Source organism: Mustelus asterias, chromosome 19, assembly GCF_964213995.1.
Source record: "Mustelus asterias chromosome 19, sMusAst1.hap1.1, whole genome shotgun sequence".
Taxonomy (NCBI): domain Eukaryota; kingdom Metazoa; phylum Chordata; class Chondrichthyes; order Carcharhiniformes; family Triakidae; genus Mustelus; species Mustelus asterias.
The window spans coordinates 9,042,823-9,067,272 of record NC_135819.1 but is presented as its reverse complement, the minus strand read 5'-3'; the positions used below and the strand labels follow the sequence as shown (position 1 = coordinate 9,067,272).

Below are 24,450 nucleotides of genomic sequence, written 5' to 3'. Positions count from 1 at the left end.
CAGCCATCCAGTTCAGGATGAATGATCTCCTCTGTTCTGCCAAGGTAAGTCACTCTTCTCATCACTCTCAACTCACGCACTCACACACCCATCACACACATCTTCATCTCCGTTACGGGCCATGTCCTCATCAACTCACTGGTCCCACTCGCCATTCATACATGCCAGACATCATTATCATCTGCCCTGGCATGTGTCCTGCTCACACTCTCTATCTGTCTTCATGCAGGACAAGTTGGCACACAAGAGGGAGAGATCACAGATGGGCGAAGGGATGCCAGAACTCAAAATCCGCATGGAATTTGAGGACAGAGCCATCCAACTGGCTGGGGAGGACACTGATCACTCCTGTGCTGATCGTGTGGTGGGAGGCAATAAACGAAGTGAGCACTCTCGCTCTCCAGCATTGCAACGTCCGTCAGACAACAATGCCGTGAGTCATGACTCCTGTTTCTCAGGCCCATGCACGCACTAATGAACTCTCCTTTCTTTCACAATCACATCTGGGAAGCAGCCTAGGGTGTCTACCAGCCAGGTCCTCAACTCTAGCCCTGACACCAGCACAGAAAAGAGACTGCAGACTTAGAAAAAGGAGAACGATCATAGCGCTCCCCCACGCCCTCTGTGAGCGCAGGCACACACACCTCAGTGGGACCTAATTCCAGATTAGCCTCGGGGCCAGTCTCGTGAGATTTCCGACCCACAGCAGGAGGAGGCAGGAAGATCGCAGGGGGCTGATACTCGGAGGATTGCTGGAGGCCAGGAATCCCATTCAGATAACCAGCCTCTGGATTCGCTCATGTCTCAGTTGCGGGAGCTCCAAAGGCAAATTTAGGGAAATCTGGAAGGGATCTCTGGTACACTCCCCAAATTAAAAGGCTCCATGGAGGAGTCTATCCACCTTACGTCTGAGGTGATAGTGTCGACACTACAATGCAATGAGGTCAACACAGCAAGGGTGGCGACCACAGTGGAGATCTTGGTACAAGACATTTGCCCTGCGCTACTTTGGGATATGCGCTCCATGGTGCATGCACTTGGTGATATCCATCAGTGCCAGTGGCAGAGAATGGCGGGGCTTCTTGAGTTTATTCCATTTGATTGTCTATCCGAAGGAGAAAGTAGGTGCCCTCGGGCACCCGCAGGGAGGAGGATCAGCTGGTGCACACCCAAGGGTCATCCACTCAGGTGACTCTGGGAGTGTCCGGCTCATCCAACTCCCCTCTTTCCTGTGACCACTTCAGCTCTAGCTCCACAGGCTGAGGAGAATGACACTGTCACACAGCAGGACCACGAAAGCAGGTCGGAGCACCCATCTTGGGTCTCATCTTGGGCCTCCAAAGGACACCCACCAAGGATATCACAGCAGGCTGCCTCCACCTCTGCTGCTATGGATGTTGAGGATGCACAAGGACATAGTGGCAGGTTTAGAAAGGTTAAGAAGCTGTAGTTGCACTGCTTGGGCACGAGTGTTAAGCACTTGTACATAATGTTTACCGTTGTAAACTTCCACTCATTGCTCTCTTTCTATAGTTCCTTACTCTGATGAGCTGTGTTCCTGTATTCCCGACCTGAAAACCTGAGCCCATCGCTCTTGCATCCTTGCTTGCCTGATCCCAGTTGTAATGGTCAAAGTTGTGTCCCCTTGCGAAAATTGCATTTGCCTGAATGGACTTGCGTGCAGAGACTTGCGAGATCCCACAGAGATCACCACTGGAACCCTGGAAGGAGCCACTTGCACAAATTGAGCACCGCTGTAACTATCAGTGACACTGGCAGTGAATACCCTCCAAGTCCGCATGGTGCCAAATCCTGCAGAAAGTGGCAGAGGTGACCAACTAGTTCCCTGGACATGCCAAGTCTTCAGTGACACTGGTTCTCGGGCATCTATAAATTTGTTAGGCGCCGTCCGTAGACTCTGGTCTATTGAGGCGCCTCTGAGAGCTAGCTCTCTAAGGTTCATCCTCTGCGTGCAGAGCAAGCCCTGCCACCCCTTCCTCTTCACTGTTCAGGTGGCTCCATTGACATCTTCTTCTTCTTCGCTCTTGCCTAAAAGCGAGAAGAATGGCAGCGATATCATTGGGCTCCATGTTCTATCTATTCGCTCTCTTCGCTGCAGTACCAAACAAAGGGAGACACTTGACAGTTAGCATTTGTCTCCGAAGGATTACTCTTTGCCCATTTATTGTCTGAAGCTGCCTCTCAAAGTGCAGTGACTCATGTCCTGGTCACCACATTGATGCTCAATCCTTCGCATTCTGCTTTGGCAACATCCCACACCACATGACGAAAGGCCACTAGTGAATCCTGAGCTCTCATCTCAGACACAGGCATTGTCCAAAACCTCACTCCAAGGCCTTGCATTCAACCTGGCCTATGGGCAGGGGGCACCTGTCAACATGCACATCAGCACACAGCCAAGGATTAGCGGCACTCTCCTTGGGCAGTGTGCCATTGCCAACTCTCTAAGGAGATATAATTGCTTACCCAGTCAGCCAATGGTGCAGGCATGCCATAGCAGTCAGCAATTTTGGAAGACAGTGCTCCAAAGGGTTAAGTCTGAGCAGTAATCAGTAGCACTCACACACATAAATAGTGCTTGAGTGGGCATTATTGCATGACTAATTTGACTCCAGGCATGTCAGTTGAGTTACAGCTGAATGGTCTCAGCTGCAACAGGGTACTGATGGCTGACATGTCTTCCGCTTATCCCTGCTCTCAGCAACATCTTGCCTCCAGAAGTCCCTAACCCCTCAGATTGAGTCAAGCCATCAGTCCATGATGGCTTCCCCCGCCCTTCAAACTGCCCCAGGCCACCTTTCCCCATATGAGGCCCTTCCAAGAAGTCTGTGCCCAGGCTTCCCTTCCCTCTATAAGATCCTTCCTAGAGGCCCATGCCCCAGGCTTCCCTTCCCTCTGTGTGGCTCTTCTAAGATACCAGTGGCCCAGCAGCAGAAGGCATTCTCAAGAAGGGAATTTTAACACTTGACAGTCAACCCAGGGTCAACACCTGGAACCCCCTTTCCCCGGCATCCTAAAGTTAAAACCCAGGTCTCCACCGACTGGGCCCCCGGTATCCTGGAGTCAACTCCCCAGTACCCTCTGAATCAACCCTGGCACCCTGAAGTCAAACTCTCAATTCCATGGACCAAACCCCAGTCTCCCCCAGTGAGGCACCCGATACCCTGGAGTCAACCCCTTGATACCTTGGAGTCAACCCCAGGTACCCTGGAATCAAAATCCCGGTCTCCCCCAACTAGGTCCCCGGTACCCTGCAATCAACCCGCTGCTACCCTTCGTATGTTACCCCAGTCATCCTCAAGTGTAACTCCAACACCTTTGAGAGTCACCCTGGTCTTCCTTGAGAGTAACACCAGTTTCTGTTGGAGTGTTAACCCAATTATTATCCCCCCCCCCCCAACCACAACAGAGGTGTGCTTACCGGATGCCCTTTTGGAACCATTTGTGATTGGAATCATTTTGACATCACACTGCTGTGAATGGATTTTCTTTGAGGTGGGGTGGGTTGATTATGGTTTATGGGCCTGGTAATGAGATACAAGGGCGGCACGGTAGCACAGTGGTTAGCACTGCTGCTTCACAGCTCCAGGGACCTGGGTTCGATTCCCGGCTTGGGTCACTGTCTGTGTGGAGTTTGCACATTCTCCTCGTGTCTGCGTGGGTTTCCTCCGGGTGCTCCGGTTTCCTCCCACAGTCCAAAGATGTGAGGGTTAGGTTCATTGGCCATGCTCAAATTGCCCCTTAGTGTCCTGAGATGCAGAGGTTAGAGGGATTAATGGGTAAATATGTAGGGATATGGGGGTAGGGCCTGGGTGGGATTGTGGTCGGTGCAGACTCGATGGGCCGAATGGCCTCTTTCTGTGCTGTAGGGTTTCTATGATTCTATGATTAAAAGTGTATTATAATGAGGTTCCAGATATTGAATGGCGGGAAACATGTCCCACCACTGACTGGGGTGGGGGCAAATGACCGCGGCAAGCTTTCACACCAATGTAAAACATGACTTTGGACTTCTGGTGACTTTTTTTGCTCCTGTCCTCAAATCCGCATAACATGAACGGGAACAGAAAATCCCAGCCCATCAGTGGGAGCCCTGGTTGATTTTCACCTTTTTTTTACAATGCCACCTTATTCTTATTTTATTCTCAAATACATCCCCAATGCTCCATGGGATAAATAAATTCCCAGTTGAGCAATGAAGCACACAAGTCAGGGAGGCTCACTGTTCTATCTGCATTGTTTTAAACATTTAAACCATTTAAACAAGAACACAATAGGGCACTAAGTTGGCTCCAATGTTCCTTGGCTAGCAGAAAGATGGTGAGGAATCAGAAGGTTACTAAATTCCAACTGCTATCCTTCTGTTGCAAAATGTGCCATCAGGTGTGAACATCAGGTTAAAAGAGAATCAGGATCATCTGTGATGCACCTACAGTTAACACCCATTGTCTGTTCCCACATAGATGGCCACTTAACCCCAATGCTAACAGATGGTTAGTGCCCGAGGAGCCATGTGCCAGCACAAGTCAGTGCCTTCAGGAAAAAGGAGAAAATTAGTAAGTATAAAAAAGATTTTTAAAAAGGAAAATGTGCTTTACAGAATCCTGTACATGAGAACACATTGTATAAAATAGGCACATGATGGGGAGTGATGGGTATACATTGGAAAGAAAGGGGGGGGAAAAATCACTACATACAGGAAGAGGATTCGACTTAGCAATTTGAACTTTGTATTAAAACATGCTCTGGAAAGCACTGAGTGCATTTCTCAAGAGAAAAAATCAACAGGTATTGTGAGAATATGGATTGAGAAGGTTGTACTGGGGTCGGATAGGAGGAAGGGTTGTCTTGAAGGTTGGGTTGGTGGTTGCAATATATCAAAACATCCTTAAGCAAATGAACCAAATGTGACATCAGAAAACATGATTGTAACAAAGACTCTCTGATGTCACTTGACAATCTTTTAAGCAATTACTCCACATTGTGCATCCTTCATACAACACTACACAACAGTACAATATATAGAACTAAATTTAAAACCATGAAATAATCACCCCTGCATAAACAGTACAAAAGTCATATTTAAATCTCTTAGAAAAAGAGAGGAGGGTTAGCATATCAATTATATTCGACTATTATTAGAATATACTGTTCCAGGAACCAAGAAAATAGTACATTACAGATAATTGTTGCCACTGTGGTGAACATTACTCCAGTTTCTTTATCCCTAGATCACGTGAATGACCTTTATATTGACTGCCACTGCTATATTCTGCAGTCAAACACTATTGATATCAGGCCAAATCTTATTTGGCACCATACCGTTTACATCTCTCAAGCCTCAGTTCTATGCAATCTGGGAAGGGAGTAAAAATGTCATTAGGCAATTCAGTATGAGGATAGCTGAGACCAGGGATAAGAGTCAGTCAATAATAGCAAGAAGGAGGATTATGGAGTGTACACATCTTGCAACATCCACATTTATATTCATAGATTAACTACGAATAAAGGTAGAAAAATTAGTCTGATGATGCTTTGTGGACATACTCTTACTATGAACAGTGCCAGTATTATACAGTGAATGGACAGAGAAGGTTTGGTCTGGTGCCATTTATATTCTTGTACCTCAATTTTCTCTACAACCATCTCTGTTGAGATGGTTGTCAAGAAAATTGCTGTTTTGGCAGGTTGACATTCTGAAGATGCCGGTGACTCTCTGGTACCTCCAAAAAGTGGCCAAGGAACAGCTTTACAGCCGAATTATGTCAATAATAGCAACAAAGAGGATTATGGAGTGTTGACTTGTGCCATGTCCTCACCCATGGAGTGTCCCTCAGGGGCCATGAGATAGTGAGCAGGACTGGCAGCCTAATCTGACTTTACACTTGGTGAATATTAACTCAAAGACAACCATCAAGTACACCTGGGACTTTCTTGGATTTGTCTAGTATAGAACCCTACCAATAGGTCAGCATTTATTAATAAACCTGAGAAAGGCGCCCAGCAGCACATTCGGTACTGGGCTGGAGTGCTGTACATGGCAGGTTAGGGCACAGGCTTTGCAATTTCCTGCTGCGTTCCTGCATGGGATAACTGGGTGCCACTGGGCAGAAAAGAAGTTCTTCCACACTCCAGCCCAGGGGGAACAGCACCCTGCCATGCTCTCCAAAAGCTCCAGCACTTGCATTATGAAGTCTGGGGATTGGAGTCAAGGCCTCAATCCATCTCAGTTACTAGGGAATAGGAATAACTGTGCATGAAGACACAAAGAATAGGGAGTAAATGAAAAATATAAATGTAGGGGGTGGGCAATTGTAAAGTTAAAAGACATAAATAAGGTCCTCTGAATATCAGTTAAATACTAATGAACAATCCGGCTCACAATAAATGTCTTTAATAAATCCCAGCGCCAGCTGCGTTGGGTGATTTACATTTCAGAGGACTCCTGATCTGACCCCAACTCCGGCGACGGCGGCTTCCTGTTGAGAAAGGTAAAAGTGATTTAAAGAAAAAAAAAACACGAGCTATATAACGTCAGCGCCATGCTCACAAATGCAAAGTTGCCACGCTCCGTGCTCTGACCTAGCTGACCCCCTCAACATTCCTTCAAAAATCGCTGCACAGGAAAATCAATACTATCACTGTGGTTTGGTGAGTGGGGGTCAAAGCCAGTCACAGCTCCAAACAGAGACAGAGCTACCTCAGGGAACATCTACACCAAAGGGTCCATACTATGCATACTTCAAATAAATCACTATGAAAACACAAGGCATACTAATACTACTGAACCCAATCGATAGCCAAAAATTAAGAAACTTCATTGAGCCATCAATGGCACCCAGATTCAATTCACAATAGTAACCAGGTGTCAGTGATGTATGTCTTTCGCTTGTAGCATGCAGTGCCTACTGGTGCCAGGCAACAAGCTGGTGAGAGCTGGCATGAGCTGCAGATGGACAACATTGGCTATTTCTATATCAGCGTTCACTTATTTAGCTTTGTCATTTGTCCTTATGTTTGTTCTTCCCTGCACTTTTCCTGATGATGTTGACTCATGCTTGGGTATAATTTTATGAATGGTTCTAATTCGCCAATACTCTGCTCACATGATTATGTGTGGGATTGGACCGTTCACGGGAACAGTGGGCAGCAGCATGCCTAAACTCGATTCCGTCTGCTCTAGAGCAATGTTAGAATGTTCCCTCTCACTAATCCTCCATTAATTTCTTTGCAAGCATCATATGGTAATAATACATGGTGGTAATACAATGATGGCACATTGTGTGAAAATAGCAGAAGCGAGATTTCTTATCATAAGTGACCGTTGGTGAATATGGGTAATTCCTTGTGACTCACAGGTGAAAATAGTAAATCTTGGGGATGACACTGCCACAAATTTTAAATACTGCCTTCATGGAAAGGATTTTTAAGATAGCAACAAAGGCACCTGAAGAGGTGCAACTCATATTGTACAAATATTATTAAAATCTAGCTTTTTAATAACAATACTGTTAATTAAATAAAATTAGTAAAGCTTGAATGATTAATAACTTATTTTTGTTTATTCCCCTCAATTTCTTCCCTCTTCTCCTATAGGTACCAACACTCATTGGGTTATGATCTCACAGGTGGCGGGTGTCTTCTACCTCTTTGATCAATTTGTGTTTGAACTTAGGCAATGAATGTGCCAATGTGTCCTGCTGCCTGTTGAGCTATAGCATTCAGGCAGTGCTTTTACTCACTAGGTCTTTGATCTGTGAATAGTATAATTATAAAGAAACATACCCCATATCTATTGTTTACACAACGCTTATAATGGTAAGAGCACCACTCGCTGACAACCAAAAGGAATCCCAATTTTTGCTGTTGCTACTTCACAAGGTACTGTTGCACACTTCCTACCAGCCAGATAAATTCAGCTAGTTATATCTTATCAGAGAACAAGGGAGACATTCTTCACTTCCGAAAGGTCTGATGCCCAGCTAAGTGGAACGTTACCCATAATTACTTGGCTTCTTTGCAGTTTGCTGCCTGCTGAAAAAAAATTTGGCTGCATCAAATATTTATCCTTTACCAAGCTTCACCTTCAATACCAGCAATAGGCAGCTATTTCTGAGCGTTTTATATGGGGTCAGGAAAGTATTGTTGGGCAGACAATCACAGTGGCGTGCAAGTCCACTTCTCAGAAAAGGCTGAACAGACTAAGGCTCTTTTCATAGGTTTTCATAGAATCACAGCGCAGAAGGAGGCCATTTGGCCCATCGAGTCTGCACCGACCACAATCCCACCCAGGCCCTATATCGTAACCTCTGCTAGTCCCCCCTCACATTAAGGGACAATTTAGTGTGGCCAATCAACCTAATCCACATATCTTTGGACTGTGGGAGGAAACCGGAGAACCCGGAGGAAACCCACGCAGACACGGGGAGAACATGCAAACTCCACACAGACAGTCACCCAAGGCCGGAATCGAACCCAGGTCCTTGGTGCTGTGAGGCAGCTGTGCTAACAACTGTGCCACCGTGCCGCCCATCTTTTTGCCTACAAAAGTGAAAACTTGGGGTTACTAACAGAGGTTATTAAAATTATGAAGAGGTTTGATAAGTTAATGTAGATGTCTCCACTTGTGGAGGAGATTAAAACTTGTATCCATAACTATATGATAGTCATCAATAAATCCAATAGGGAATTTGGGAGAAACCTCTTTACCCAGAGTGAAGGTAATGTTGAACATTTTGTTGAACAGGAAATAAATATCAGGTTGATCAAGGTAAAGCCTAGTAGTTTTGCCTCTTTGTATTCAGTGCCAGTTTCCAGTTCAGGTTTAGGAAGAATCCTCGTAATCATTCCATCCCAACATTGCTTTTAGGCTGCCGTAATGTAGAGTTTTCAAACTTTTGAGAAGCTATGAGTTGACAGAAAATCCCAGCTACTTGAGGATTTGAGAACAGCATTTCAGGAGACCTGTACACTAATCAGGGTCAAGTGTTTTATTTTCATTAACCATTATCATAACATGTCTAAATAAGAATAACTGGATAGTACCCAATTACAATTTAGCTGAAGTTTATAGACTCTCAACTATATTCCTCCTCTTAAGCTTGAGTACAGTGTGGAAATTCAGAACAGATGTTGTTGGATGATGTGTGGATGCACCCCACATAGTCTGGCATCTGAAGCTCAAGATAATCTTTGTTTAGTGGATTTTACAGTGGAAATAACCTAAATAGATTTTTATTCAGAACTGAAACTTTATAGCACATTCCAATGTGCCACTGAAACGTGTGCACATTTGACTTAGGTTGGGGATTGGTACTCATATGCTCTCATTCTTACCTGGATGTCAGGAAGCTTCACATTGTTGTTCAGATGAGAAGGTGGGAAAATCCAACTTCTTGTGGATATTATTATTTCTGCTTCTCAGTTATCTACAACTGAGTGCACCTGAGTGTTAAAGGATCTCTCCTGTTTAGAAGGCTCCTTTCCCCCCCCCCCCCCCCAAGTGGAAATTTGGTGGTTGGTGAAAAGGAAATTTGAATTGTTTTGGATACAATGGGTATACAAACCAGGCAAAGGAAGAGGAATGCCGAAAAACAAGAGTAATGATAAAGCTTCTCCAGTGGTTCTTCCTAAATGCACCAGGTTTATGACACAGAGCCACAGAGGGCAAGAAGATATCAAATTGGAGTATTGGTCTGTATTGGGGTCGTTGACCTCAGCTAGACCATCACTGAGTGTGCTCAGTGTCCTTAAAATAGCGAAAGCAAAAAAAAGAGCAAAAATTCTTGTTTCTGGTCAATGTCGGTGACCCTGCTACAACATTTACGAATGTGGATGTGGACTGAATTCTTGATCAAGGTCAGATCAATAGACTGCTGACACCCGCAGTCCAAGCTCACACATGAAGACCAACTACTTGGGTGAGATACCAGAGGGTTTCTGGTATCCATACCCAAGCAACAGTCAGCAGCTTTATGTGAAGAAGGGAGAAAAAAAAGAAATGATATGTTTTAAAATATACATTAGTGATGAAGGCTTAACAGTGGATAAAAGATCATATGTTTTACTCTGTGTGCAGGTCCATTAATACATTTTTGGCCCAGTAGTGCATTGATGCGTTGCCATTTTTATATTTCCAATTCATTATTCTAATGACCTCAAATAAACTATAGACATGTTTTGTGATAATTTAATACATTTTTGGATCCCTTGTCATGGACATAACTTCAGACACAAAAATGTCACATTTTGGTGGCACTGTATTGAAATCTCACCAAGATAGGTTTAAGCAGCGAAACCCAATGTGTCGTGCACCAACATGCAGCATGCATCTATATCCTTTGACAGGCAGACCCGGCTCTGTGCTACGTGTTATTTTCTCAACCATCAATTTGCACCGTATCCAAATAGGATCCATTATTCAATGAACGTGCATCATGGGATCACCTTCTTCCATAGCAACAGGGAGGGAAGGTGATTCCAACCCAGCGTCTTTAGGACATGATTGGGACAAGTGATTTGGTATGCGCCAACAAATCCCATGAATTCTACACGTACTGTGTGTAGCATCATTTGTCATCCAAGGGTTGTCATTTTGCATAAAGTGTCCCGGAAGCAGTGGAAGCAGCTATTTCCGAGTGGATCCAAGCAATAGCAAATCACTTGTTCCAGTCATGAACAACACAGATGAAAAAAAACCTATCATATCAGCGTGCAACAAGTCAGCTCTGGTGTAAAACAACTGGGACTTTTAAAATTCTTAACATTCAAAAATTTATGAAATCTTAATCGTCCAGAAGAGTTTGAAACATTCATATAATTTCTAGTTTAAATTTGTATGAATAATCATCAACTTGGAATGAATCATATTTACATTCAAGCACAGCACTATATTACTTAATACTTTTTCTCTATTTTTCATCTGATTTCTTCCATTTTCTTCTTCTAATCTGGCCACACCCTGTACTAGTAAAGGAGAGGCTGAATAACGTCTTCCCAGGTTCCTAGCTATGGTCTTTTCTAATTACGAGTGGAACTGACTTACTCTGATTTGTTCTCCCTCAATCCAAAGAAATCCATTAAGATTGAGTAGCTTAAACTCCAGCCCTTCTTGATGGATCAATTGAAATCTGAAATTTATCAAAGGGATGACGACTCTGCCCCACTCGAAATGTTTTCAAGTAATTGCCAAGAATCAGAGTGCTCGTGGTGCTAAAGTCCTAACTTTCCTCTCCTCTTCCTCTTAAGGTCCAAATACGCTGTCACATGATCATTATGGGGAAAGCCGTTCAGAGTTAGTTTTTCAGAATTCACCCATTTAGAGAGATGGTAATATTTCCAAACAACCCCCATTGTCCCTTAAATTATGTATACCTCCCGATTGAACTATTCTATCTGGAAGTCAATTCTACGTGTTAATCATCCTTGTGCGAAAAATAATTTGCTGCGTCTATTTGTTTTACTCTGAAACTTAATTTAAAGCAATATTCCTGATTAATCTTTTCTATACGATAATAAATTATATGCTTCCATAAAACCACCTGTCAAATGCCTTCTTCCTAGCCTGAGAAGTTAAGTATCCCTTGTCTTTCCTCATAACTCAAATTGCTAGCTCTATGGAATACTCTCCAATGATCCTCACTGTGATTCTAGCGTGACTTATTCTTTTCCAGGTCATCAAAACTTTCTTTCCTCCTTCAATCTTTCATTCCTCCCACAACATACAGGCTATCAAAACCCAAACTTTATGGAACATAACTCCTTTATTTAGCTTGTTAACTTATCTTGCAATTTTCACTTTCGTGATGTCCCACAGTATGGGACTTGACTTTTTCTCCAAATTGTGCAAAAGTCAATGTGTAACAAATATTTGAGGGTAAAGGTCTCAAATCCAATCAAGAGTTCTGATACATAGAAATCTGAGAATGAGAAACAGTCTGGAATTTAATCAATGGATGATTTATCTATAGAACAATTGATACTTGGAAGGCACAGCAGACTGAAATTTAATCGTAGGGTTTGAATAATTTTTATATAATAAAGGCTATCAGGCAGTGAGTTACAGACAAACCAAATTGAAGAGTTTGGGTCACATTGCAAACTTCTATAATTTACAAGAATCAAGTTGCTTTGAAAAGTAGAAATTCACAGGGTCATGGAGAAAGAGCAGGTAACTTAAGGAAGGAGTTAGGAGGGCTAAAAGGGGTCATGAAAAGTCCTTGGCAAACAGCATTAAGGAAAATCCTGAGGCATTTTATACGTATGTAAAGAGCAAGAGGGTAGCCAGGGAAAGGGTTGGTCCACTCAAGGATAGTGGAGGGAATCTATGCATGGAACCAGAGGAAATGGGAGAGATACTAAATGAATACTTTGCCTCAGTATTCACCAAAGAGAAGAACTTGGTTGATGAGGAGTCTAGGGCAGGGTATATAGATATTCTGGGTCATGTCGATATCAAAAAGGATGTGGTACTGGACATCTTAAAAAGCATTAAAGTAGATAAATCTGATGGGATCTACGCCAGAATACTGAGAGAGGCAGGGGAGGAAATTGCTGGGGCCTTGACAGAAATCTTTGTATCCTCATTGGCTACAGGTGAAGTTCCAGAGGAGTGGAGAATAGCCAGTGTTGTTCCATTGTTTAAGAAGGGCAGCAGGGATAATCCAGGAAATTATAGGCCAGTGAGCCTTATGTCAGTGGTAGAGAAAATATTGGAAAAGATTCTTAGGGACAGGATTTATTCACATTTGGAAACAAATGGGCTTATTAGTGATCGACAGCATGGTTTTGTGAAGGGGAGGTCATGCCTCACTCACCTGATCGAGTTTTGAGAGGAAGTGACGAAGATGATAGATGAGGGAAAGGCAGTGGATGTTGTATACATGGACTTCAGTAAAGCCTTTGACAAGGTACCTCGTGGTAGACTGTTACGAAAGGTGACATTACACAGGACCAGAGGAGAGCTGGCAAGATGGATACAGAACTGGCTTGCCATAGAAGGCAGAGGGTAGCAGTAGAGGGGTGCTTTTCTGAATGGAAGGCTGTGACTAATGGTGTTCCACAGAAATCAGTTCTGGGACCTTTGTTTTTCATAGTATATATAAATGATTTGGAGGAAAATGTAGTTGGTCTGATTAGTAAGTTTGCAGATGACACAAGAATTGGTGGAGTTGCAGATAGTGAAGAGGATTGTCAGAGGATACAGCAAGATATAGACCAGCTGGAGACTTGGGCAGAGAAATGGCAGATGGAGTTTAATCTGACCAAATGTGAGGTAATGCATTCTGGAAGGTCCAATGCATGTAGGAATTATACAATAAATGGCAGAATCCTTAGGAGTATTGGCAGAGAGATCTGGGCATACATCTCCACCCCACTGAAAGTGGCAATGCAGGTGGATAAGATAGTCAAGGCGGCACATGGCATGCTTGCCTTCATCGGTCGGGGCATTGAGTATAAAAATTGGCAGGTCATGCTGCAACTGTACAGAACCTTAGTTAGCCCTCATTTGGAATATTGTGTACAATTCTTGTCGCCACACTGTCAGAAGGATGTAGATGCTTTGGAGAGGGTACAGAAGAGGTTTACCAGGATGTTGCCTGATCTGCAGGGTATTAACTATGAGGAGAGGTTGGATAAACTTTGTTTGTTCTCATTGGAACGGAAGTTGAGGGGTGACCTGATAGAGGTTTACAATATTGAGTGGTATGGACAGAGTGGGTAGTTAGATTGCTCTTTCCTAGGGTAGAAAAGCCAAGTACTAGGGGACTTAGGTTCAAGGTGTGTGGAGAAAAGTTTAGAGGTGTGTGAGGCAAGTTTTTTGACACAGAGGGTGTTGAAGGTCTGGAGCCTGCTACCTGGGGAGGTGGTGGGAACAGGTACGATAGCGGCATTTAAGGGGCATCTCGGCAAGTACATGAATAGGATGGGAATGGAAGGATATGGACTCCGTAAGTGCATACGGTTTTAGTTAAGGCAGGCATCATGATCGGCGCAGACTTGTAGGGCCGAAGGGCCTGTTCCTGTGCTGTACTGTTCTTTGTAAGCGTGACTAAAATTGGATAGTTCTTCAGGTAATGGTAGAGGAGTTATGGGCTGAATGTTCTCCTTTTGTGCTGCCTCATTCTATGCAAACACAACAGATAGATTATTGCCTTGAAATTAATACATTACAGACTCATCATTTATTTTACTAAGAGGGTTTTCAGTGGTCATCAGTTGACTGACAAAGGGCCACTTTTCATTGGCAGATAGTAAAATTAATATTCAGGAACCCATGACTCTGATAAAATCACAAGATGTTTACTAAGTAATAATAGCCAGGGTTTTCTGCTTCTCTATTTGCCAATCTTGTGATTTTTCTGTCCATTTAATAGAAGGAAAATCACAGGTCGTCACATGCACAAATGGAAAGTCTCAATGACTTTCTGATTGGTTCTTGGGAAATCTACAACCCCTTATAGCATACCGAACTAAACAAGGCAGATTGTCGGGTCAGAATACTCAATCACTGCAAATCCATTCATGCAGAATTACCAAGTCATTATCCAGTAACATATTCATGAAGACCTCCTCATTTTCAAATGCATTTACAATGTCTCTGCACAAAGTACCTCTTCCCTTGTTATAAATGCCGAGATGCTGCTTACTCTAAATATTTCAGACAAAGCCTTATACGGTCCTATAACTTGAGACCAGAACTGTGGAGGAACAATACTATTCACAGGGGACACAGCCACAGGAGCAAGTTTTCAATTCTCATTCATCCCAATCCCCAAGTAAAAACATAGTTAAAGATAAGTAAACAGTATGAAACCACCAATATTGGAAATATGAAATTAAATCACAAACAAGTGAAAGTACACAACAGAAGGAGCACAGACAGATTATTATTGCGGGTTGGCCTCTATTTCAGAAGCGACACATTCAAGCTGGAGAATTCTGTTGTCCCCTCCCTAGTCTCTTCACTTTTTCAGACATGCTCTCTCATCTTCGTAAGTCTGGTAAAAGAGTTCTGATTATGCCAGATCAGATGAGTAACCCCACCCATACTGTTAACTTATCCTTTGCCTCTCAGGTGCTGACTGTTCATAACTTTGTATGTTCATAACTTTCTGCCTTTTATAAATATAATGCAAAGTTTATTTTTTTCTTTCAAAAGTTGGTGAAGAAAATAATATGAATGAGAAACTGTTTTGGTGGTTCAGTATAATTCTCTGGTTATACTTTATAATGCGCAGCATTACAGACCGGCATGAGAATGCAAAATGGTACATGTTACATGAAGCATGTATTTGACAGAAAATGCACTGGTACAGGAATAGTCTTGGACATCTCTTATATTAGATACTCTTTGGAAGAATGCAGTGGCAAAGCAGTAGATAGTCAGCTAGCTAGTAAACACCAGTTCATCACTAACTCCAACTTCTTTCCCAATGGATACAAATGCATTATTTTAGGAAAGAGGGAAAATCAAGTTTTTGCAGTCTTGAACTTCTTCTGACTACTCATGTTAGTGAGATAATCTCACCCATCTTCAGTATAATACAACATCATAGTCCTATTCCAGTAACAACAAAACTACCAGGGAGTGACTCAAGACATCCAACTGGTCCAATTTGGGCTTGGACTATTGGTGACATGGAAAAAATACTATAAATAATCTTGAGGGCACATTGCACCACTTACTGGTTAAGGTATCACAAGACATGCATGCCTTAGGGACCCTTTCATCCCTCCTGAAGTAGCTATATTCCACCTCAACATGGTCAAAAGTGCAATTATTATGCCAGCAAAAAATAGCTCCTAAGAGTAGAAGGTCCTGGATGTGAAAAGACCACTTAGCCCAGTGAACTTAACACTCTAATTCATCCCGCCGAACATTTAACTGTAACTATAACTCCCCTAATAATGTTTTGGATACTAATGCCTTACCTCAGATTATTCCAAATATCCTTTGATAAAGACATATTTTCTAAGATCTGTTTTAAATTTATTTTCATTAACTTAAATATTAATCCTTTAGTAATAATGGCTTTACAGAAATAAATTAATAGTCAAATGTTCACCTTGCCTACATCATTTAATATTTCATATACACATCACTGAAATAATCTTTAACTATGTTCTTTCTGCATTATAGAGCTTAAACTGCTCCAGATTTTTCTCAAAGCTCATCCTCTTCACAATTAGAATAATTATTATTGTTCTTCTATTATCTTCTCCAATGCCTGCACTTCCTCTTTGAATTGCAGTGGCTAGAGATATACACAGCACTCCGTGAACTCTGACAAGTACAACATAAAGCTTCATCATTAAGCGATGGATTTGTATCCCTATTCCAACAATATACATTCATTAATTCTTCAAGTGAAGGCACAAACATATTGGATTACTTATTGAGTTACAACTATGTCAGTTACGTACAGAAAATATATTTGTATCCTGTTTCTTGGATCCCTAGTCAGACAGAATAGGAGCATCACAGAATGCTAAAGACACCCTAGGGCATTTGTTTCTGTTGATGGAAGTGAGTAATGGTTGCATGGTTATAAGTGAAAATGACAGGACTAAAAGTATGGAAAAAAAGGATAAACAACTCAAAAAAGGTGGACATGGAATTAACAAAAAGCGATGGAAAGCCGAAGCAGCACCAAAGGGAATATTTAGAGAAATTTGAGTCCGATATTTTGAAAGAATGCTTCTTGTACTTATTGGTTCAAATGGACTGATCACATATAGTCCCAACCAATATTGAAACACTTGTTGCAGTTGATCTCCAGCCTGTGTTACTACGGAAATGATTTCAGAAATAACTTCTAAATTAAATTCACCACTTAGCGAGTTTCACAATTTTCAGTGTTTTCACAAGTGTATGTAATTTTATTTCTTTTTTAATCTGCCCACCTCAACATGCAAACATCCAGAAGCACTGGGAAGGAGAGAAAAATGAATGGGAGGATACCCTGGTGGACAAATATACTAGGCAACTCAAGGCAAGAGGAGAATGGTTTAATTTATTGTGCCAAGGCTTAATTGAACGTTTTGGCCTATTCCAATCCTAAACATGTTGACAGATGTTGGGTCCAATTACTCTCTGCTGTGTTTGGTTTCCCTTCCAATTTTATACGCTCCTCTCCTGAAGGTGTCATCTCAGGCTGGGTAGTTCTGTGGGCAACAGTTTTCCTTTGGTATCTCAGTGCTCAGTCCTCCTGCCTGAGCCTGGACAGTGGCCGTCAGCAGGATACTTAGACATGAGTGGTCATCACGGCTGAGCCTAACAACCAAACACATACATTTCCACCACAGGTTACTGAACAATGATTATGAGCTGGAACATCAGTTGTTCTTTTAAATCCTCCCTAACCAAGAAATGTTAAAGTCAACAGCCCCTGTTCCAAATATGATCGACAAACTCATGGATCGAGAGATGGAACCTTACAATTTCCAGGTTTGTATTGTTCAGTGTATTTGCTAGATGAGATACCAGGATTGGATCAATGATATTAGAACAGATGTGACTTTTGGCCAAATAATGTTTTGCGTATTATGTGACAATCTTCTGCCCAGTATTTTAATGAAGGTATTAATCCCACCGTTTTCAATGGGTTGACACTCCTGTTAAAGTGTGGGAACCTGATAAGCTTTTATCCAATAATGTCATCAGCAGTATTTCCATGGTGTTCATTTTGTTTGTAATGTGCTAATTTTCCTAGCTTTTGTCAGAGGGACGCTGCCCCTCATACATGTTCCAACACTGCCCCTTGCCCCCCCACCCACCCAATATGGTACTGAACACTTATGAAAACTTAAAATTTGAGAACAGTTGCTAAGTACAAACAGCATGCATTCCATGTCCTCTCTCTGCAAGCATAGAGGTACTAGCAGAGTGTACATACCATGTCTCTCAGTGAAAACTGAGACAAAATGAATGCGCTGCATACAAAGTTCTTAGGCAGCAGGACCTTCCAAGCAGGCACATGAGACCAGTAAGAAACTTACGTGAATGCAAAAGCCACTAGTGCACCGCTGACTACGATGAAATCCAGAATATTCCATAGGTCTCTGAAGTATGCTCCTTGGTGCAGAACTAAGCCAAGGTCAATCATCTTTAAAAAGAACAAGGAAAGAAATAAATGACACCATGTCAAATTCACACTTTTGCTTGCACTACTTTTCTCTCAAAAATGCTGACATGTTGAGGAATGATAACTGTCCTACATTACCTGACCCATTCTCCAAGTTTACCCTCCAAGTGGGTGGCACGGTGGTCAGCACTGCTGCCTCACATCGCCAGGGACCCAGGTTCGATTCCCGGCTTGGGTCACTGTCTGTGTGTGTGGAGTCTGCACGTTCTCCCCGTGTCTGTGTGGGTTTCCTCCGGGTGCTCCGGTTTCCTCCCACAGTCCAAAGATGTGTGGGTTAGGTGGATTGACCATGCTAAATTGCCCCGTTGTGTCCGGGGGACTAGCTAGGGTAAATGCATGGGGTTATGGGGGTAGGGCCTGGGTGGGATTGTGGTTCGTGCAGACTCGATGGGCCGAGTGGCCTTCTTCTGCACTGTATGATTCTATGAATTTATGCTGTGACAGTGAATGCTGGCAGACTGTTCTATTTTGAAGAGCATTACAGCTAAACCCAGTCCTCTCACCCCACTAATCCCCCTAACCTATACAACGTGGGAAACTAAGGGGCTATTTAGCATGGCCAATCCACCTAACCTGCATATCTTTGGACTGTGGGAGGAAACTGGAACACCTGGAGGAAACGGGTGGCACGGTGGCATAGTGGTTAACACTGTTGCCTCACAGTTGTAGGGACCTGGGTTCGATTCCCAGCTTGGGTCATTGTCTGTGCGGAGTTTGCACCTTCTCCCCATGTCTGCATGGGTTTCCTCGGGTGCTCCGGTTTCCTCCCACAGTCCAAAGATGTGTGGGTTAGGTTGATTGGCCATGCTAAATTGCCCTTTAGTGTCCCAGGATGGGTAGGTTAGAGGGATTAGCAGGGTAAATATGTGGGGTGCTGCGGATAGGGCCTGGGCGGGGTTGTTGTCGGTGCAGACTTGATGGGCCAAATGGCCTGCTTCTGCACTGTAGGGTTTCTATTATCAAACCTACGCAGACATGGGGAGAGCGTACAAACTCCACACAGGCAGTCACCCAAGGCTGGAATGGAACCTGGGTCCCTGGCACTGCGAACCACTGTGCCACCATGCCACCCCTTGTCTCAATTTTTTGATTTGTTCACTAAACAACCAATCACATCGTAGGGCTTTGGGAGGTGGGGTGGGGGGTGAGGGGGGAATCAGCCCCCATTCTGATTGATTATAGAAAGAATGTTTGGAAGTTGTGAGGAACATTCAGCTCTTTGAGTAGATATCGGTGTTTCTGTTCCTGGGGAAGCTTTCTTGGGGAATTGTGTAGAACAAAATAATCTGTTCTTTATATATGTCACAAACAGTGCTCAGAGAAATTCTCCTTCCCCTTTCCTTGCATGTTTCCACCCTCCACGCACTGTCATTCACACAGTTTCAGTCCTAACTTATCACTCACACTCCAACCTTCTCTTTCTAGATCCTATTTAAGATGTTAGTCAGTCTTGCCTCTGAGTTAGAATGTCATCAGTTCAAGCTTTGAACACAATCCATATAAGCAATTAATTGCAGTATTTAAGGACTGCTGCACTATTAGAGGTTCTGTCTTTGGGCTGAGATGTTAAACCGAGGTCCCATTTGCCCTCACAGATGGATGTCAAAAGGTCCCATTGCACTATTTCAAAGAACAAGGGAGTTCTCCTGGTGCCCTGAGCAATATTTATCCTTCAACCAACCAAAACCCAATTTATCTGGTCATTTATTTAATTGCTGTTTGTGGGAGTTTGCTATTGTGTTTGCTATATTACACTAGTAACTACATTTCAAGAGTACTTTGTTACCGTTAAAGGGCTTGGAACATTCCAGGTTGTGAAAGGTACTATATAAATCCAAGCCATTGTTATGCTTCTTTATATCCATAATTTTACAGCCTCAGTTGCCATTCACTGCCCCCACCTCCAACCTTCCCTTCCAAGCTTTCACTCTTTGCTAACATTTGCCCACTACCAATGCCAACTTACACGACATGACTAGTCCATAAGACCATAAGACATAGGAGCGGAAGTAAGGCCATTCGGCCCATCGAGTCCACTCCACCATTCAATCATGGTTGATTTCAACTCCATTTACCCGCTCTCTCCCCATAGCCCTTAATTCCTCGAGAAATCAAGAATTTATAAATTTCTGTCTTGAAGACGCTCAACGTCTCGGCCTCCACAGCCCTCTGTGGCAATGAATTCCACAGACCTACCACTCTCTGGCTGAAGAAATTTCTCCTCATCTCTGTTCTAAAGTGACTCCCTTTTATTCTAAGGCTGTGCCCCCGCGTCCTAGTCTCCCCTGCTAATGGAAACAACTTCCCTACGTCCATCCTATCTAAGCCGTTCATTATCTTGTAAGTTTCTATTAGATCTCCCCTCAACCTCCTAGTCTCTGCTTCCTTGCTTATCAGTAGTGCTTGTTATCGACCTGTACACTTTTTCCCTCTGGACTATAATCTTTCACAGAAAATAAACTAAATTTCTTAAAACCATCAGCAAAAGGTAACAGTCAAAATTTAGATCAAGCTCATTATTACACAGTAGGGTGCTGCTGAGGCGCAAGTAAGTGGTTCAAAGAATCAGTATTTTCCCCCAAATTTTTCTTTCCATCTCTCTTGGAGAAATCACCTCTTCACTGAGGTACATTTCCGTGTGATGGCTGTACTTCTCGTACTAGCTAAGTGACCATTATTTATATCTGAAATTGAGTGTTGCCTATTTGATCAGAGGTGAGCAGTTAATGCCAATCATATCCTTCTCTAGCATTCGCACATTTTGAATCAATCTCTGAAGAATTGCATAGAATTTACAGGTTCAGAAAGAAGCAGGGGACATATTGATAGGATAGCACTCATAGAACCACCGTGTCCTATCAATATGTCCCCTGCATCTTTCCTCCTCATACACTTAGATTTCACTGAAATGCATCTATGTCTTGACTGATCCAAGTTCCACATTCTGACCACTCTTTGAGTAAAGAATTTTCTCCTGAATTCCCTATTAGATTTATTATTAACTATCTTATATCAGAATCACAGAACGGTTACAGCAGAGAAGGGAGCCATTCAGCCCATCATCTGCATTGGCTTTCTGAAGGAACAATTTACCCTGCGTCACTCCCTGTTCTTCTCCCCATGGCCCTGCACATTCTTCCTTTTCAGATAATAGTCCAACTCCTTCTTAAATGCCTTGATTGGTCCTATCTCCACCACACACTTAGATAGTGCATTGCAGATCCTAACCACTTACTGTGTTAAAAAGCTTTTCCTCATGTCTCCATTGATGGCCTCTAGTTTTAGATTGTCCACAAGTGAAAATATTATCTCTATATCAATACTACTGGACCCTCAATACTACTGGACCCTTTTATAACCTTCAACCTTTATCAGGTCGTAGGGAATTAGGCAATGTATCTCTGGTGGATTTATCATTCTCTAACTCAGACACTGAGGAAACTGTTGTAATTATATCATCAGGCTAGCTGAGGTAAGTTAGTGGCAAAAAAACCTGGGGCCTTCCTGTTCTATGTGATTCAGCTACTCACTGGGAAGGGCCTACTTACCTTAATCACCATTTCAAAGGTAAAGACTCCAGTAAATACATAGTCAAAGTATCTTAAAACCTGTGGAAAGAGGATTGAAAATAATGAGTGAAATCAAAGTTACACAGTCTAGTCACTGATGATGATAACAATAATTAGCATGAAGATCATAAGAGATAGAAGCCATTTAGGTCCTTCAAGTTTGCTTCATTCATCATTCAATTAGATGACTGCATCCCCATAACCCTCGATTCCTTTGTAGATCAAAAAACTGTCTAATTCAACCATCAATATATTCAACGAGCCAACCCCTCTGCTCGCTCGAGAAATCTAACAATCTTCAGAGAAAATAAATCATCCTCATCTTCATCTTAAATGGGAGACTCCTTATTTTTAAATTGTGCCTCCTAGTTTTAGACTCCCACAAATGGATTCATTACATCTCCTATTCTGAATCATTTTTTTCCATAATTGCAAAACTGTGAACTTGCTCACCTTTTTCAGCCTTCCTTTTATTTTAGAAAACTAAAAGCTTTTGACATCCAAGCTTGGTGTCACCTAACTACTCCTTGATTTACTTGATCTTTTCGGTTACTTTATCACTGTCGCAATGTCCCAACTCCTCCCAACAGGAAGCTGTCCTTGCAGGAGCACAGTTTGGGGAACTAAGGATTGTAATCTGATGTTCATTTGAGGGCAGCTTCCCCAGTGGAACCCTTATTAGCCCAAATCCCTCATAGAGGCTTTTGAATTATATAAACCTAAAAATAGTGAAGAAAATAAGGTAATTGGCAACATGGTGGGTTGGTTTACTGGGTACACCATAGCTGAGATTGCTAAGGCACTGTACCATGAGAGTGGCTGTAACCTCATGCACCATTGATCGACTGTTCTATTTCTCAGGTTGACAGTATTTGGGTTTTGAAATGTAATCAGTCTGATTATCGCATCTGGTTTTCTGTAGCTATGAGACTATACCATGCAGCTATCTCTGGAGGTAGGCATCTTAAAGCAGTTGAAAAAAGACACTCATTAAGACAGGACATGAATGAAAGTTATGCTGTCCTGATACATGAAACATGGTGTTCAGAAGTGGAGGAAAAGTACAATTTTCAACCCTGGAAATGATGTCGAGAAGACACTGAGAACACAGGAACACAAAAGTTCAAATCTGCAAAAAAGCAGCTGACAAAAAAACAAAAAGAAAAGCTACAAATGAAACACTGATTACTGGGGCGGATTTACAATGAAACACACTGTGCCCTGGCATGGGACCCCAAAGGCAGGGGAGTCCCAAAATGCAGGCTCTCTTATAGCCAATCAGACATACATTGTAACCCACCCACAACTGAAAATTCAATCACTATTCTTATCCAAGCACAGATAAGAGGACTGGACTTGTTTGATCCAGTGCGGTCCTCAGTTCTGTGGAGACATTCACCATTCTGAACTACATTACCCATACTACACGTGTCTGACCATTCGCACAGTGAAGAACATCAGTATGGAATCAAGGGGAGACCCAGCTCCACGGTTTCTGATACGAGTTGTTGTTTGGATGCATGCAACAGCTTTTGGCACTCAGTGTTAGGGAGACTGAATCTGAGAAAGTGCGAGCGGGAGCGGCTGTCATATGGGCAGGGCTGGAATGAGAGATGCATATCCGTAAATCCCAATCCTGGGTGGCAGGAATCAGGACGGCAGCCGTTTAACCCCTCTCCCTCATCTCCTCTCCTTCAACTCCCATCTCCCCCTCCTTTCCATCCCCGTTTTCAACCCTTTTTCATGCACCATCCCCCCTCCACTTCAACATTCTCTCCCGCCCTCACCACTGCCAGAACCCAATGGAGCGCTGCACCAGCACCTCCAAAAGCTGGCAGTTTTTCCATTTACAATGCCTCAACTATTTACCATATACATAGACGATCTGGAGGAGGGGACCGAGTGTAGGGTAACAAAGTTTGCGGATGACACAAAGATGAGTGGGAAAGCAAATTGCGTGGAGGACACAGAGAGTCTGCAGAGAGATTTGGATAGGTTAAGTGAGTGGGCAAGGATCTGGCAGATGGAGTATAACGTTGGTAAGTGTGAGGTTATCCACTTTGGAAGGAATAATAGTAAAATGGACTATTATTTAAACGGTGAAAAATTACAACATGCTACTGTGTAGAGGGACCTGGGGGTCCTTGTGCATGAATCACAAAAACTCAGTTTGCAGGTGCAGCAGGTGATCAAGAAGGCAAACAGAATGTTGGCCTTTATCGCGAGAGGGATGGAGTATAAAAGCAGGGAGGTCATGCTGCAACTGTACAAGGTACTGGTGAGGCCGCACCTAGAGTACTGTGTACAATTTTGGTCCCCTTATTTAAGGAAGGATATATTAGCTTTGGAGGGGGTACAGAGAAGGTTCACCAGGTTGATTCCGGAGATGAGGGGGTTGGCTTATGAGGAGAGATTGAGTAGACTGGGCCTGTACTCATTGGAGTTTAGAAGGTTGAGGGGAGATCTTATAGAGACATATAAGATAATGAAGGGGCTAGACAGGGTAGAAGCAGCGAGGTTATTTCCACTTACAATGGAAACAAGAACTAGGAGGCATTGCCTCAAAATACGGGGGAGTCAATTTAGAACAGAGTTGAGGAGGAACTTCTTCTCCCAGAGGGTAGTGAATCTTTGAAATTCTCTGCCCAATGAAGCAGTGGAGGCTACCTCGTTAAATGTGTTTAAGTCACAGATAGATAGATTTTTAACCATTA

The 24,450-nt window shown here is 42.9% G+C and overlaps 1 protein-coding gene across 1 annotated transcript in view; it reads right to left on the bottom strand.

Annotated features, from left to right (window-relative positions):
* cacna1ab (calcium channel, voltage-dependent, P/Q type, alpha 1A subunit, b) overlaps nucleotides 1–24,450 on the bottom strand; it is a 572,403-nt gene that overhangs the window by 154,365 nt on the left and 393,588 nt on the right. Inside the window, exons 24-25 of the mRNA XM_078234782.1 lie at nucleotides 21,716–21,775; nucleotides 18,022–18,128 (exon numbers count right to left, since the gene is read on the bottom strand). Of these exons, the coding sequence (XP_078090908.1) occupies nucleotides 18,022–18,128; nucleotides 21,716–21,775 (167 nt within the window). The remainder of the gene's footprint in view (nucleotides 1–18,021; nucleotides 18,129–21,715; nucleotides 21,776–24,450) is intronic.